Consider the following 15,707-nt stretch of genomic DNA (forward strand, 5'->3'; position numbering starts at 1 on the left):
CACTGATGAAGATTTTGTGATATAAACAAATGTCTTTTATGATTGTTTTCCTTCCCATACATGTTTCTTAAACATACTGTATATCAGAAGACACATGACAACCAGCCTAAGACAACAAAAGTTGGGCTAGCTCATGGCAATGGATCGGGTTTGGGACGGGTTTAGGTATTCCCAAACCCATACACGATTAGTAAAGCCCATCCCAAACTCGTCGGGTATTTATCGGGTAACTACCCGTCGGGCTTCGTGTTTTCTCATCGGGTTTCGTGGTTTTGAATCGGGTTCGGGTTTCACTGCCATCTCTATAGCCCATACAGTCGAACAACTATGAACTAAACAAAACTCAACCAATTTAACGAAAGTTAAATTTTGGAAATTTAATTGCTTCATGGATATAATAAAATTTTTAATTTTTGTATCATGCATTTATGTTACATCTAAACATTTCTTAATCATCATAGTTATGTAATTATAATTTTCATTGTGTACATCCAGGGTGGCAATTTAGCGAAGTTCTTTGCTACTGTATATGTTACAGCGTGAGTGTTTTACCTTCAATTTTCTAATATGTCACTTGGGTTGGTTATACTTTTTTCTTCATCCAATGTAGGAATGGGCGTGGCTTTTAGACTATAATCTTACTTTTCGCATGGAATTTCTTTTATGATACTGTGATGGAAATTGTATTAACACTTGGTGTCAGCTACCTTGCTTATTTTATGGTATGTAGATTTTTAAACTCACTTGCTTTGAAGGTATTTACTGTTACAAACATTAAATTATAATTTGTTTTTCTTTAGTATACAACTTTTAATGTGTATGATATTCATTTATATATTTATTAATAATATGAAATTTATTATCTTATTTATAGGATTCTCCAATTCCTACCGATGACTAGGTCACTCCTATTTTCATTTCTCAAGATGTTGCTGTAGATGTTCCATTGACTGATGAAAATGGTTAATCCGCTTCTGTTAAAGACGCAAAGCTCAAACGAAAGTTAGTTGATACATATGATGCTGATTCTGAAACAAATATGTCGGCTACAAAAAGCAATAGTGAAGAAGGAAATGGAAGTTTGATGGTGATGAAAGGGTTATTCTTGTTATCCGAAAGTTTGAGAAGTGATGTCTGTTAAATGATGATAATAAAAGGATGCTTTGAAAACAATAATTGTTTTAGGTTTATGTTTGAGTTTGTTTTTTGTTTCTTTGATATTTTGTTGATTTTTTTGTCATAGATTTAGAGTTTTCATTAAAATTTTATGTTTTGGTTTGCTTTGATATCATTAAATTATATGAAGTGCAATTAAATATCATGTTGCTGCCAAATAACAAATTCAAAAATATGTTGTTTGAAATTATTTGTTTATTGAACGATTTATATTTTTCCACCCGTGACGCCGACGGGTCAATATCCTAGTAATAATAATAATATTATTATTATAACTTGAATAACAATTCCTAAATCTTTTTATCTCCTTCATTCATATTCATATTCATATTCATGTTCATACCTCCTTCTTTCGATTCATTCGCAGAAACCCAGATTTAATAATAAGAATAATAATCATTCAATTTCCCCTAATTAATAATAATAATAATCCAATTAGGGTTTGTTTTCCGTGTTCATTCGAATCCAATTGCTGAGTTTTTGTGGCCAATCGATCAATACCCACCAAATTTATCCAATTCAATCGATTATTCGTCGATTGGTTCATTTCAATCACCGATTCACTCACCCAATTGCTCAAATTATCACTTTCAACGTGTTCCGATTCTTCCGGACCCTTAATTGGACTCAGTTTCTGAAATTAGGGTTTCTGTTCGATGAACAAATGAAGACAATTGATGAAATTGAACATGAACAAACCCTTTATCCGCCCATGAGTTTCGTGAAGCAACAACGGACAGCTACAGAGTACCGAGCGATTGTCGAAAACGTCGAAATCGATCCGGGTTTTATCGAATATGATAATGTGGTTAACGCCTGGTGTTCGGGTACCGAATTGAAGCCCAATTCGTGTTCAATTCAGTTGCTTAAGTCGTCCAGGGGGCGGGTTTCGGTCCGCCCGTCTCGGTTTGCTGATTTGGGTAACGGGTCGTGGAATAAAGAGAACGATAACGAGAGCTCGAATAAGCAGAAATACCCGTTTCATGACGGGGAATTCGTATCGAAGAAGAAACCGAATATGGAAGTGGATTCGTGTTTTATTGATGCTCCGGTGTTTTTCGATGATAATGTGTTTGATAACAATATTAATATTAGTAATAGTAATAATGTTAATGGGAAGGTGAAGAAGAACAATGGGATGGATTTATTTGGCCCGGGGGATTTTGTGACGGGTGATATTGTTTGGGCAAAGTGTTCGAATAGGTTTCCGGCTTGGCCCGCGGTTGTGATTGATGCGATACATGAAGCTCCTGTGTCTGTGCAGAAAGCTTTTGTTGCCAACACTGTTTGTGTTATGTTTTATGGGTATTCAAGGAAAGGAACTCGGGTATGTATGTTTGGTTTTTAAATTTCGGTTATTTGGTTTTGTGTTTAATGGTTTTTGGATTGTGTTTGTTATTTTTGGTTGTTTAGGATTATGCTTGGGTGAAGGGTGGAATGATCTTTCCATTTTTGCAGTATATGGATAGGTACCTCGTGCTTTATTTGTTGTACTTTTTAGTTATATATTCATGGGAATATTTTTATTTGGTGTACCTGAGTATTAGGGTTGAGCACGGTTCGGTTCGGTTAGTAGGCGAAACTGAAACCGAAACCAAAAACGAAGTCATCGGTTTTTTGAATATATACAAACCTTTCAGTTTTGTTTTTCCGGTTATTTTCGGTTTCGGTTCGGTTATAGTTGTTTTTTTTTGTTTATTTAGTTTCAAATTTGTGTAGGCATTGTAAAAAAAATTTTAAAATGAAAATGATGATTTTAAGCTTGTAAGAGCGTGTTAGAGTACCGCATCATATATATTGAATTTAAAAACAAAATTAGACGCTTGTTACATGGAACCATACGAATACAAAGTTGCTAGAGTAGTAGAGTTTAAAACTCAACAAAGTTCTTAATCAAAAAACACTAAAAGTTTAGTCCCAATATTCATTCATCATCTTGTTCATCTTTAAAGTTTAGTCCTAGTCTTCATCTTCTTCGTCACCGTCAATTGGTTCGGTTCGGTTTTTTTTAGGCTTTTTAAAAATGGAAAACCAAAAAATTAACTGTCGGTTAATGCTTCGTTTCGGTTTTTTGGGTTAATTTGGTTTCGGTTCGGTAAATTCGGTTTTCTGCTCACCCTTACCGAATATTACAGCATCACAAGAGGGTAAAATTGTAAACTTTTGATCTGACCCCCTTGTGATGCATGTAAACGGAGGGTATCCCGAATAAAAAAAAATACTAATAGGTTTACTAAAATTTTTATAAAAAAATTAGATTTGAGGGACAAACTCACTTATACGGTTGCAAACGAGAAGATTTTCGTAAGGCGATAGAAGAGGCGTACAGCATAGAAAATGGGTATTTGAATTCTGGATATAGAGATAAACAAGAATGTTATATTGATCCGGATTTGGTTGAGATTCGCGTGGGACCCGCTACTGATCTTTATCATGAATATTTCAACCGTAATAAGGTAAGTTTTCGCAGATATAATTTCGTATCTTTGTTTTGCATAACGAGTGGATTTTGATTATCTTTACGTGTTTAGATATGCTGTGATGGCTGTAATCTTTGGGTACATGATGATATTTCAAGCAGTTGTTTCAAGGTATTATTATATTTACTAGCAGTTTTATTGATTCGTGACTTTTAGAATTTTATTAGTTTGACTTAGTTGGTTATATTGATTGAAGGATATGGAAAACAATGTATATTACTGCACCGAATGCAAAGTTCAATATCCGTTTGACCAAATAGTTGTAGACGAAAGTCAACCCAAAGTCAGCAGCTGTACCGAAAGCAATGGCTATAGTACAATTCCTGAAAAGATACCTGTTGTTTGTACGGACATGGAAGGGATTTACTATACAAATCTTCATCTGTAAGTTCACATTTTTTCAGTTTTAAAATTCTAACTGTTTAATTAACTCTAGTTTTTATATGTTTGTATCAGAATTGAGTGCAAGTGTGGTTCATGTGGGACCAGGAAGCAAACTCCATCCGAATGGGAACGGCATACCGGTTCGAGAGCAAAAAAGTGGAAACACAGCATTAAAGTCAAAGATTCGACGTTACCACTAGAAAAAATGGTATAGTTTGAATAAAATATGTTATATTTGTTTTTATTGTTATTGACATTTAACGTGCAGCTTGTAGACTTTAAGATTGATTATTACAAGGTTGCTTCGACTCAGTTAGATGAACAACAACTGTTTTCATTTCTTAAAGGTATTATTAATATTCTTAAATTTTAGTACTTTTACTATTTTATTATTAAATAATATTAATTTTTTTTATTTGATAATTATAGAGAAGTATGAACCTGTTCATGTAAAGTGGACAACCGAACGGTGTGCAATCTGTAGATGGGATGAAGATTATGATATTAACAAAATCATTATATGTAACAGGTCTGAATATTTGTTCTTTCCAATATGTAATGCAATAAAATGCGAACGGTTTACATAATCAGGGTCAATAATGTTACTTCTCTTTTGTTATCAGATGCCAAATAGCTGTCCATCAAGAATGCTATGGAGTTAGAGATATGAATGATTTCACATCTTGGGTTTGTAGGGCGTGTGAAACACCCGAGGTTAAGAGGGAGTGTTGTCTCTGCCCTGTCAAAGGTTAAAATAGTCATTTACTCTGTTTTCAAATTATTGTCTGTTAGATTTTTGTGTTATATAAAAAGGGTATTTCAGTCATTTTACACCTAAGGATTATATATGTAACTAATAATAGTTGGGCTGTCCCAACTATTAAACGGTTTTAAGAAGGTACTTAAATTGTCCTTAGATATAAAAGGACCTTAATACCCTTTCATTTAACATAAAAATCTAATAGAGTTGGTGTCAGAGACGAAAATTGTAATATGACAAAGTTCCATTTTAGACTGAAAGGGTTAAAATACCAAAACCACAGGGATGAAAAACAAACGTTAACTTGTATCATTGTTCTACAGGCGGTGCATTGAAGCCAACTAATATTGATACGTTGTGGGTCCACGTCATATGTGCATGGTTCCGACCCGAGGTTGCTTTCTTAAGCGGTGAAAAGATGGAACCCGCGGTTGGACTTTATAGGATTCCACCCGAATCATTTGTGAAGGTAAAAACTAAAAACAATGTCACATTTTGAGTAAAGTCAAACTTTATTGTGTGTAGTGTTATTATTGTTATTATTATTATAATTATAATTATTATTATTATTTCTAACTTTTTTGTAGAGATGTGTACTTTGCAAGCAAGTTCATGGTTCGTGCATACAATGTTGCAAATGTTCCACATCCTTCCATGCCACGTGTGCTTCAAGGGCCGGTTACTGTGTTGAGGTAAATTATCCGTAAATTGTTTTTTCAGATATAATATAACATTAATTTGAATAATTGATGACACTAAAATATTTTTCAGTTGCATTCATCTGAGAAAGGCGGGACATATAAAACCAAATGGTCAACATATTGTGCTCTCCACAAGTAATGCTACAAAACTTATTATTTATCAGTATTGATTTTTGGGATTAACTATTATTATTATTATTATTGTTAAACCGTGTTACATGTTTATTTTTATTCAGAACCCCTGCGGATAACGGGATTGTGATCAGGACTTCTTCAGAGGTGTTTTGTGCAAAAGGATTACTTGAAAACAATAATCATAATCAGAGTTTTAGGGGGTCAAGACTCGTGCAATGTACAAGTTCGACTTCCTCAACGATCGAGGATGATGAGGAGATTGAGCCACAATCGGCTGCCAGGTGTCGCGTTTATAGACGAAAAACTACAAAGGTGCGTTTTTTTTTTGAAATATTATATTAAATTAGTGACAAATCATATCCATTTGCTTTCTCTCACATCTATATATTTTTTATTATTTATTTTTAGAATGACGCGAAGGAAGCAATATTCCACCGGTTAATTGGCCCGACCCAGCATTCAGTAGACGAAATTGATCGCTTAACCTCTCACAACGTAATCTCATACCCTTTTTAAGTATTTAATTATTCTAAAATCATATTCTAGTTTTTATTTCTTATTTTTATTTTAATACAGGAAATTCAAGATCTGGATACTTGCTCTACATTCAAAGAACGACTCAATACTTTACAGGTATGATTTACCTACGGGTCATGTTAATACGTGCACTTATGCATCATTCTTATCGTGTGTCTTTAAATTCAGAGGATTGAAAAACATCGGATCTGTTTCGGTAAATCTGGAATACATGGATGGGGCCTCTTTGCACGTCGGAAGATTTTAGAAGGAGAAATGGTATTTATTTTCTTTTTTAAAGTTTTTTAGAAACACATCAATTGTTTTTATTAACTTTATTATGTTGCAGGTTCTTGAATACCGCGGTGAGCAAGTGAGGCGTAGTGTTGCGGATTTAAGGGAGGTACAATATAGGTCACAAGGGAAAGATTGCTATGTGAGTTAATTCTTTAAATCTTTAATTATGAAAATTAGTTCTTGTTTAGTATTTAACTATTTACTGTGATTAATTTAATATTATTTTCTTTTGCAGCTGTTTAAAATTAGTGAGGATATTGTAATTGATGCGACGGATAAGGGTAATATGGCTCGTTTAATCAATCATTCGGTAAGTTTCCTTTGTGAAAACTGAAAAGTGCAATGTTTGACTTTCTACTTAGTTTTGACTGATCCAAATTGTTGACTCTTTTCGTGCAGTGTATGCCCAATTGTTATGCTAGGATTTTGAGTATGGGTGACGAGAGTCGGATTGTTCTTATAGCTAAAACCAACGTTGCAGCTGGCGATGAACTGACGTATGGCTTTTACATATTGTTGAAAAATGTTTAAAAAATTGAAAAATGGGTTTTTTTATAGAAGTTTTTAGATCATCTGTTTCTTGTGATGACAGGTATGATTACAAATTTGATCAAGATGTGCAGGATGAAGTCAAAGTCCCCTGTTTATGTAGAGCCGCTAATTGTCGGAATTTTTTATGAATGCACACACCATAAATACTTGTTTTTTGCTTTTTCTTACCAGTTATAACCTGTAAATCTGCGGTTTTTAGGCAACTGAATATCTGGGCATTTTTTTTTCATTAAAGTTTGATATAAAGCTACTTTAATTTTTGAGCTATAATGTTTTTTGAGGCTGCATCAAAACATCAAGTTACCAGATAATGTTGTAGCCAGTTTTTATTTTATTTTTTTGGATTTTTGAATTCCATTTGTAGATAATTATATTTACAATATACACAAAATCACAAGTACTTATTTAATTCAATACAACCATAATTTGCTTGTAGTTCATGCTTGTGCAGTATATCCAAAGCTTATTTCACCCTGCAAATAATTAAATCATACTCTTTAGACTTTGATATCTGTATGCATTATATATATTATATACATTTTTTTTAAAGGCAAGTTTTATTTTACTTTTTAGTTCCGAAAAGCAAAATAAAACTTGCCAAACTCAGGACCTTTAGGTGTTAAAGATATGTTAACGTCTTTAACATTTTCAACGACTTGCTACGAAACTATAAAAGCAATAAAAAATAAGCAAATCTTTAGTATTTCTTCATTTGTCATGACAATATGTGTCAAAACTTTTTTCCTTTTTTACCGATTGTTAAAACGCCTTTAAGTTTCACTTAGCAAACCAATCTTTTATTCGATTGTCTCGTTCAAACTCAAACTATCTTATTGTATTTTAAACGAAACAAATTTCTATAAGTTACTTATCACGATAATAATCAAAATCCATCGGTAAATACTTGAGACGTCATAACAAAATGACGTGAAAACTATTTTTACCGACAGTTCTTGCATATATCACCGACAAACTATATGATCAACTACAGTTACATATATTAATGAAAATGGAGAGAGAGATAAACTAACTTTCCACAGTCGTATTCCTTATCAATGGGAGGAAACGACGAGTTGACACCACATTTCTTCGGTAGGAGAGGAAGTCGTTTAGCGTCATAAGTGATCACCCGTGCCACTTGTTTAAACATTCACACATTGCCATACGGTCATCTTTGGTTCTCCCCCATACGTTTATGTTCTCAACTGACATGCAACAAAGAACCGACGGCTCTTGACCGATCATGAAACCTAAGCACGGTGACAACATGGGTACAACCCATGCACAATTAGGAGCAGCCAACGTGGCCAGGTTCCATGAAACCGATAGTAGACAGATTGTGATCAACCATATCTTGTAAATAAAATCCATTATTTGATGGTAAAGTTGTCGAAGATTGATTTTTACGCGTTTGTATGTTGTGTATGTATATGTGACAAAAAGGTTCATGTATTTGGCGTGTTTTTATTAAGTCACACTTTTATGCAAGTGTCGTATGAAAAATATGATATGAATATATGTCAAGCCACTTGTGATATTTTGTAATTTAATATATTGGATTTCTACGCATTATTTTACATTGCATAGCCGAGCTTAGGCCGAGTTCCGGCTAGTTTAAGCCCTTTAAGGTACTATTCGAGCCCAAGCCAAGCTTAATGTTACAGACCAAATACTTGAATGTCAAATTGTTTGAATGCGCTTGAATGCTTGGGCCGGTTTGCTTGCTCGTCACGAACTTCATCGGGCACGACCTCAGCGGGAATGAAAGCATACACACAACAAACGCATCGTTGGTCGCAAACTGTTGCCACTCGCTTGATAAGTCCAAGGCATGACAAAACCATATGCGGACGGATTGGCTAGTATTCGATACACGTAGTCTGAAAAATTGCCATGCAACAATAAAAACTCGTTTAAAACCTTTCTCAAAATATAAAAAAAACTAATAAAAAAACATTGATAAATAATAAACGATCTGATTTAAAAAATATATAAAATCAATCTCGTCTACAAGCAGCAAACCACCCACCATTTCCCAGTAATATCCCCTAGGCTTAAACCCTATATTAATTCTCTCTTTCTCCATTAATATACAAGTTTCATTAGCATGGCCTTCAGATTGATCTTCATGAAAACAACAACGAGGTACGAGGTTTTCACTCGTGTATTCCAACACAAACTCAAATACGAATCCTTGAACAAATTACATGGGCTTACTAATCTAACGGCTTTATTTGATGAATGCACGAGTAATCTAACCGCTAACAACCATAACCATATAGTTAATACTTTTCGTGAAGAGTTGGAACGTTTCATTGTGTAAAAGAAATCACATGTTATTAAAACACATCAAGTCATTAACTAAACACTTCGGTTTTCACCAAACTTGTTTTTCTATAATAGTTTCTATTCTTATGATAATTGATTCCATATACAAACATCATACTTTAATTCGTAACCCAAAAAAATATTTATGGTGCGTTTGGTTCGTATAATTTTTTTAAAGAAATTTGAAAACATAACTATTTATGGAATTAGTTATGTTCATGTTTGTTTGTTTAAAAACTAAACAAACATAACGGAATAAAGATAAATGAACATAAACAAATATAAACGGACATAAATAAAAACACTTAAATGAACAAATTAACAAATATAAAACGTAGATGATTCATCCAGATAATATTTAATTACGAGTCTAAATAAACAAACATAGACGAATGTTTATGAACATAAATGAACGAACAGAACATGTGCCATGTTCGTTCATTAAATAAACGAACATAAACAAACTTTCCACCGAACGGTTCACGAACCGTTCACCGAGGCCACCTGTGGTAAGTAGGGGTGTGCACAAAACCGAAATAACTGAATTAAAACCAAAAAAACCAAACCGAAAAATTCAAACCGAATTAGAAACCGACGGTTCGGTTTTGAACTTTAGCAAAAACCGAGATAATGGTTTTAGTTCGGTTTTGTATTTTGTTAAGAATCGAAAAAACCAAACCGAACCAAAATAATTGAAATACACATAATATTTTAACCGTAACCATTAAAACAAAATATACCGACAACCATTTGTTTAGTTTTAACATATGGTTAATAACAAAAATATTTTGTTGCTACATATGGTTAATAACTAATAATACCAGTACTTTTAGTTTCAATTTTGATTTTAAATGTAACTCTTATTAGCTTTTAATGTTTAAAGCCAAAATATTCATTATTCTGTTAACAATTAGTTTAAAGAAAAATATCATGCCCAATTTCTTTTCCACTGAAAATTTTTGGCTCGATTAATAAAACCGGAAAAAACCGCATCTAAAACCGAACGATCCCAAAAACCGAATAGTTTTAAGAAATCATAAAACCAAACGTTTGATTTTTGAATTGATTTTAGTCAAAACCGCACCAAATCGCACCACACGCGCCCCATAGGTCGATGCCCGTTTTTTTATTCGGTGAACACCATCATCATCATCATCGTACTCAGTATATCCCACCAATAGCAAAGCTATGGTAGGGTCTGAGGAGGGTAAGATGTAGACAGCCTTACCTCTACCCTATAAGGATAGAGAGGCTGCTTTCGGTGAGACCCCCGGCTCGATAGTAGTTTTGCATCAAGCCTTGGACATAAGGCACATAGCACTCAATCATCGGGACACCGGCTGATCGGTGCATGTGCCCTTGTCTTTCGGCTATCAACGCCACTACATGATGCCTGATTAACCGTCCGTCACTTTTAACGTTATTTTCATGAGATTAGTAAAATAACGTCAAAATTAGTGCAATTTCACTTCTGCCCACCCGAGGGTTCACACATATAATAAGTGGCAAAACCATTATTCGGTGAACACCATAAGTGGCAAAACCCTTTTCCCCTCACAAGAGGGCTGGCTTAAACCCTAATAATAATATCTTCTCTGTCTCTACCTCCGCCGCCTTTACAATTATTATTCCGGTGACCGGAGCATGCGTTTCAGATTCTTCTCACTACCACACCTCCGTCAACTCAACTCCACCTTCATGAAGAAGAAAAACCCAACAAGTGTCTCATCATCATCATCCAAGAAAATACTAGGGTTTACTAATCCCACGGCTGCATATTCATCCAGACCTTCTAAAAACAACAACATGTACGCTAGAAGCTTAATTGAAGATGAAGCTGAGCTCAGTGACTGGGTTAGCGAATTAAAATCCGATTCGTTCAAGAAATCTAGACTCTATAGTGACAGTGATGTTGATAATGATGTCAGAGGACGTAAAGGCTCAGATTTGAAGAGAAAACAAGAGAGTGATGGTAATAATAATATTAATAATAGGGGTTTCGGTGATCGTGGTGATTCGAGGGGAAATGGGCGGTCGAATGGGGGTTCGGGTGATTATTCGAGAGGGCGGGGGCGTTTTAAGGGTGAATTGGAGAAAAAAAATGACGGGTTTAAACGCGGGGTGGATAAGGGAAATGGGTTTGGGTTTGATTCGTTGCGGAAAGGGAAAAAGGGGTTTTCGCGTGATTTGGATAAGGGGAAGGGGAATGGGAAAGGTGATTACGGGGTTGTGTCGAAAAGAGGTGGGAAAAGTGGGAGGTTTATGGTGTCGGATGATGATGAGGCGCGGAAGGATACGGTGAGTAAGTTTACGGAGTTGATTAGTAGTGATGAAGACGATGATGATGACGATGAGGATGAAGAGGATACCGACATTGATGATGGTAATGATAATGGTGTTTTGCGAAAACCGGCAAGTGTGAATCTGCCTAGAGTTTCACCTGATGGAAGTGAATCCTATCTAAGTGAAACAAGGTACATTTTATGAAATCTTGTATTATGCTCAGCCTTGGTTTTAACCGAAGCGCAAAAGCCCATGCCTTTTGCACGCGAGGCGCAAGGTTTTATATAAATCTGTTGTGTATATATATATCATAGGTTTAAGCATCCCTACTTAACATTTAACTATAAATAAGCATTATAAATATCACATGAATTTAAAAAGCATTCTGCACCACATTTTAATGCACATGCCTCAGCTGCGTCTCATGCCGCTTTTTTGCCTAAAAATCGCGCCTCACTTGCACCTTTTGAACTTTGGTTGCGCCTTAGCCCTTAGGTCGCCTTGCGCAACAACGCTTCAGGCGCGCTTTTATAAACCAAGTTTTCAGCTCATGTGATTGACTTTTTAATAAAAAAATCAAATGAATTTCCACAGGTTTGATCAATGTTCAGTTTCACCAATGTCATTAAAAGCGATTAAGGATGCTGGCTATGAAAAGATGACCATTGTCCAAGAGGCAACTCTTCCTGTCATTCTTAAAGGTTTGTAATTTCTGAATATCACTTAATATTGGAAAGTATAAATAGTCCAGTATTTAAATGAGATCGAATTTTGTTTTGAAATTATTATAAAATTTTAGGGAAGGACGTGTTGGCCAAGGCTAGAACAGGCACCGGAAAAACCGTTGCATTTCTGGTAAGAACATTATATAAAAACAATTTATAAAAAGAATTGCAGTTAGTTTCTAATATGTTTAATTTCAGCTTCCGTCAATAGAAGTAGTTGTGAAATCGCCAGCTGTCAGCCGTGATCAAAACCGACCTCCAATTCAAGTACTTATCATCTGCCCGACTAGAGAGCTTGCAAGTCAAGCCGCCATGGAAGCTAACAAACTGATAAAATACCATCCTTCTATTGGTGTTCAAGTAGTTATTGGTGGGACTCGACTCGGTCTAGAACAAAAGCGTATGCAAGCAAGCCCATGCCAGGTCATCTTTCAATTTCATAATAACTTTGATATCAAATTTTATATCAATTTTGTTAAGTAACTAATTTGTTGTTGTAACTGTTAGATTCTCGTGGCGACACCTGGACGGCTGAAAGACCATATTGAAAACACAGCTGGATTTGCCACGAGGCTAAGGGGCGTTAAGGTTTTGGTTCTTGATGAAGCTGATCATTTATTAGACATGGGATTTCGCAAAGACATTGAGAGAATAATAGCAGCTGTCCCGAAAGAGAGACAAACGTTGCTCTTTTCAGCCACGGTCCCGCCTGAGGTATTATCTTAATATTATTTTCTTATGACACAAGGCACCGAATTGCGAATTATTTAGAAATGTTTTCTGATGTGAAGGTTCGTCAAATTTGTCATATTGCTTTAAAAAGAGATCATGAATATATCAATACGGTTCGTGAAGGTAGCGAAGAGACTCACACACAGGTATATTGTTTAAATATTGCTTATCTGTAATTTATTATAAGTTTACTGATTTTTATTTTTGTAACCGTGTGTTTTAATTTGTTCAGGTTCAACAAACGCATTTAGTTGCACCACTTGACAAGCATTTTTCACTATTGTACGCTCTTTTGAAAGATCATATTGCAGATGATCCTGACTATAAGGTTTACTTTAGTTTTTATTTATTTTAAAATCTTGACTTTGCATGAAACCGAATAGACCAATCTGTAATCGTAAAAACGGATTGAAACAAAAACTGATTATTTGGTTTTATGTTTTTGTGAAAACCCAACTTTGGATTCGGTTTCGGTTTTGCATGAAATGAAAAATGAAAAAGCCAGATCAAACCGAACATCTGGATTTTCATTATTAAATTTAAAACAATTTATAATATTTTAATAAATGGTGTTACCCAAGTATTCTAGCCCAATTATATGACAAGCAATTACTTATTAATTAACAAAAACAATTTGTCCCAAATTTTCAGCCTAAAATATTCAAGCCCAAATGCTAAAAATTGAACCTAAACTGAAAACCGAAACCAAAGGGTTTTTAAAAAAAATTAAAAACCGAATTTTTATAACGTTTTTTTATGATCGTTGAATTTTTCTTTGGTTTAAATACTCAAAAACCGAAGGGTTTTAAAACATAACTGTTAAGTGTATAATGTTTATTCTTTATATTCAGGTTCTTGTGTTTTGCACAACTGCAAAGGTGACACAACTTGTTGCTGACTTGCTTGGTGAGCTCAAATTAAACATAAGGGAAATTCATTCCCGAAAGCCACAGAGTTACAGGACTCGGGTTTCAGATGAATTTAGAAGGTCAAAGGGTCTTATTCTTGTAACTTCTGATGTGTCTGCACGTGGAGTCGATTATCCGGATGTAACACTTGTTATTCAGGTACGACTCTTGTTCAAAGCACACCCGTTTTGACAGTTATATTGAACCCGTTTGACCTGCACAGGTTGGGATTCCGGCTGATAAAGCCCAGTACATTCATCGGCTAGGAAGAACAGGGCGTAAAGGGAAAGAAGGGCAAGGGATATTATTATTAGCACCATGGGAAGAATTCTTTTTGTCTACAATTAAAGATTTGCCTATTTCAAAACGCCAACTGCCTTTGGTAGATCCTGATACAAAGAAAAAGGTTGGCTTTTCTCGGCTATTAAAATAACTAGCGGTTTGTTCGAAGTTGAGCTCAAAAAATGTTTGGCTTGAAAAAAGCTCGTTTGTAAGCGAGCCAAACCAATCTGACTCGGTTTGTAACCTAGCTGAGCCCGAGCCAGGGTTGGCTCAAATCATGATTGCCTTCTTAAAATTAAACCTTAAATTTTAATAATAATAATAATAATAATAATAATAATAATAATGATAATAATAATAATTTATTAAAAATATTAAAAGAAAACAAAATAATGCTTATATAATTGAATCTGTCTATCTTTAAAAAAAAATTTGAAAAAGTAAATAATACCTATAATCTCTATAATGCTATAAATTTCATTATGTGTATACTTTTAAGCCATGAGCTGACTCGAGCTTTTTATGAGCCGAGTTTGACTTTTAAGCTCATTAAATAAGTGAGACGATCCGGGCTAGTTTAAGTTTGAGCTTGAACCCGAGCCAACGTGGCTCGGATCGTTTACAGCCCTATCTCATGGAAGTCAAAGGTTTGACTTTAGTTTGTGAATCTTTAGGTGGAGAAAGCGTTGTGTAATGTGGAGATGAAAAATAAGGAATCTGCATATCAGGCGTGGCTCGGGTATTACAACTCGAACAAGACGATTGCGAAAGATAAATACCGACTTGTGGAGCTTGCAAATGAGTTTAGCCGAAGTATGGGGCTTGATAATCCACCTGCAATTCCTAAACTTGTTCTTGGTAAAATGGGATTGAAAAATATCCCGGGCCTGCGGTCTAAATGAGATCCTGGAATGGATGTGAGTGAAATTAGTGAAATTTTGGAGAAGCTATTAGAACAAACAGTATTATATGTTTATTTGGAACTTTTTTATCTTATTATTTTTTTATATTCTGTGGCTATTTTTTGGTGGCTAAGGTATGCATTTACGTTGCAACGCGTCTTGCCTAACGAAAAGGATATTTTGGGCATGGACCGGGGTTGCCAAAGCTTGCTAAAATAGCCGGTGAAAACATTTATGTTCGCCATTGTTTCGTGATCCTCGTTTTTAGTTTGCTAATCTGTTTGTTTGATTATATTCATATTTGTCCACGCGAGAAGCCTAAACATTCATATTTGTCCACGCGAGAAGCCAAAACTTGAAAAAAAAAACAAAACCAACACACAAAATTACGAAGGAAAATTGACAAAGTTTGTGAAGTTTTACACTTCCGATTTTATTTTGGACTTTTGTACACATGCGTGTTCGTAGTTCAACTTAGACGTGCACAAAAAAACCGGTTCCGGAACCTAACCGGTGGAACCGAACCGGAACCGGTTCCAGTTCCAA

The 15,707-nt window shown here is 34.9% G+C and overlaps 2 protein-coding genes across 2 annotated transcripts; both read left to right on the top strand.

Moving 5' to 3' along the window:
- The first annotated feature begins 1,587 nt into the window (after positions 1 to 1,587).
- On the top strand, positions 1,588 to 7,273 carry LOC143623252 (histone-lysine N-methyltransferase ATX3-like). The gene is made up of 20 exons (XM_077094201.1): positions 1,588 to 2,503; positions 2,590 to 2,645; positions 3,434 to 3,632; positions 3,708 to 3,767; positions 3,853 to 4,040; positions 4,113 to 4,248; positions 4,309 to 4,387; positions 4,470 to 4,569; positions 4,664 to 4,788; positions 5,124 to 5,269; positions 5,388 to 5,492; positions 5,572 to 5,636; positions 5,738 to 5,948; positions 6,045 to 6,131; positions 6,213 to 6,269; positions 6,342 to 6,431; positions 6,502 to 6,588; positions 6,685 to 6,759; positions 6,849 to 6,946; positions 7,042 to 7,273. The coding sequence occupies exons 1-20, from the start codon at positions 1,841 to 1,843 to the stop codon at positions 7,127 to 7,129; spliced, it is 2,715 nt and encodes a 904-aa protein (XP_076950316.1). The 5' UTR covers positions 1,588 to 1,840; the 3' UTR covers positions 7,130 to 7,273.
- Positions 7,274 to 10,893: 3,620 nt separating this feature from the next.
- On the top strand, positions 10,894 to 15,249 carry LOC143623253 (DEAD-box ATP-dependent RNA helicase 31-like). The gene is made up of 10 exons (XM_077094202.1): positions 10,894 to 11,803; positions 12,207 to 12,313; positions 12,412 to 12,467; positions 12,536 to 12,760; positions 12,845 to 13,051; positions 13,129 to 13,215; positions 13,302 to 13,397; positions 13,921 to 14,136; positions 14,201 to 14,383; positions 14,934 to 15,249. Exons 1-10 carry the CDS (start codon positions 10,974 to 10,976, stop codon positions 15,159 to 15,161), a joined length of 2,235 nt encoding a protein of 744 aa, XP_076950317.1. The 5' UTR covers positions 10,894 to 10,973; the 3' UTR covers positions 15,162 to 15,249.
- The last annotated feature ends 458 nt before the right edge of the window (positions 15,250 to 15,707 follow it).

This window comes from Bidens hawaiensis, unplaced genomic scaffold (genome assembly GCF_021521415.1).
Source record: "Bidens hawaiensis isolate Kalapana, Puna unplaced genomic scaffold, B.hawaiensis_p1.1 tig00003356_1, whole genome shotgun sequence".
Classification (NCBI taxonomy): Eukaryota; Viridiplantae; Streptophyta; class Magnoliopsida; order Asterales; family Asteraceae; genus Bidens; species Bidens hawaiensis.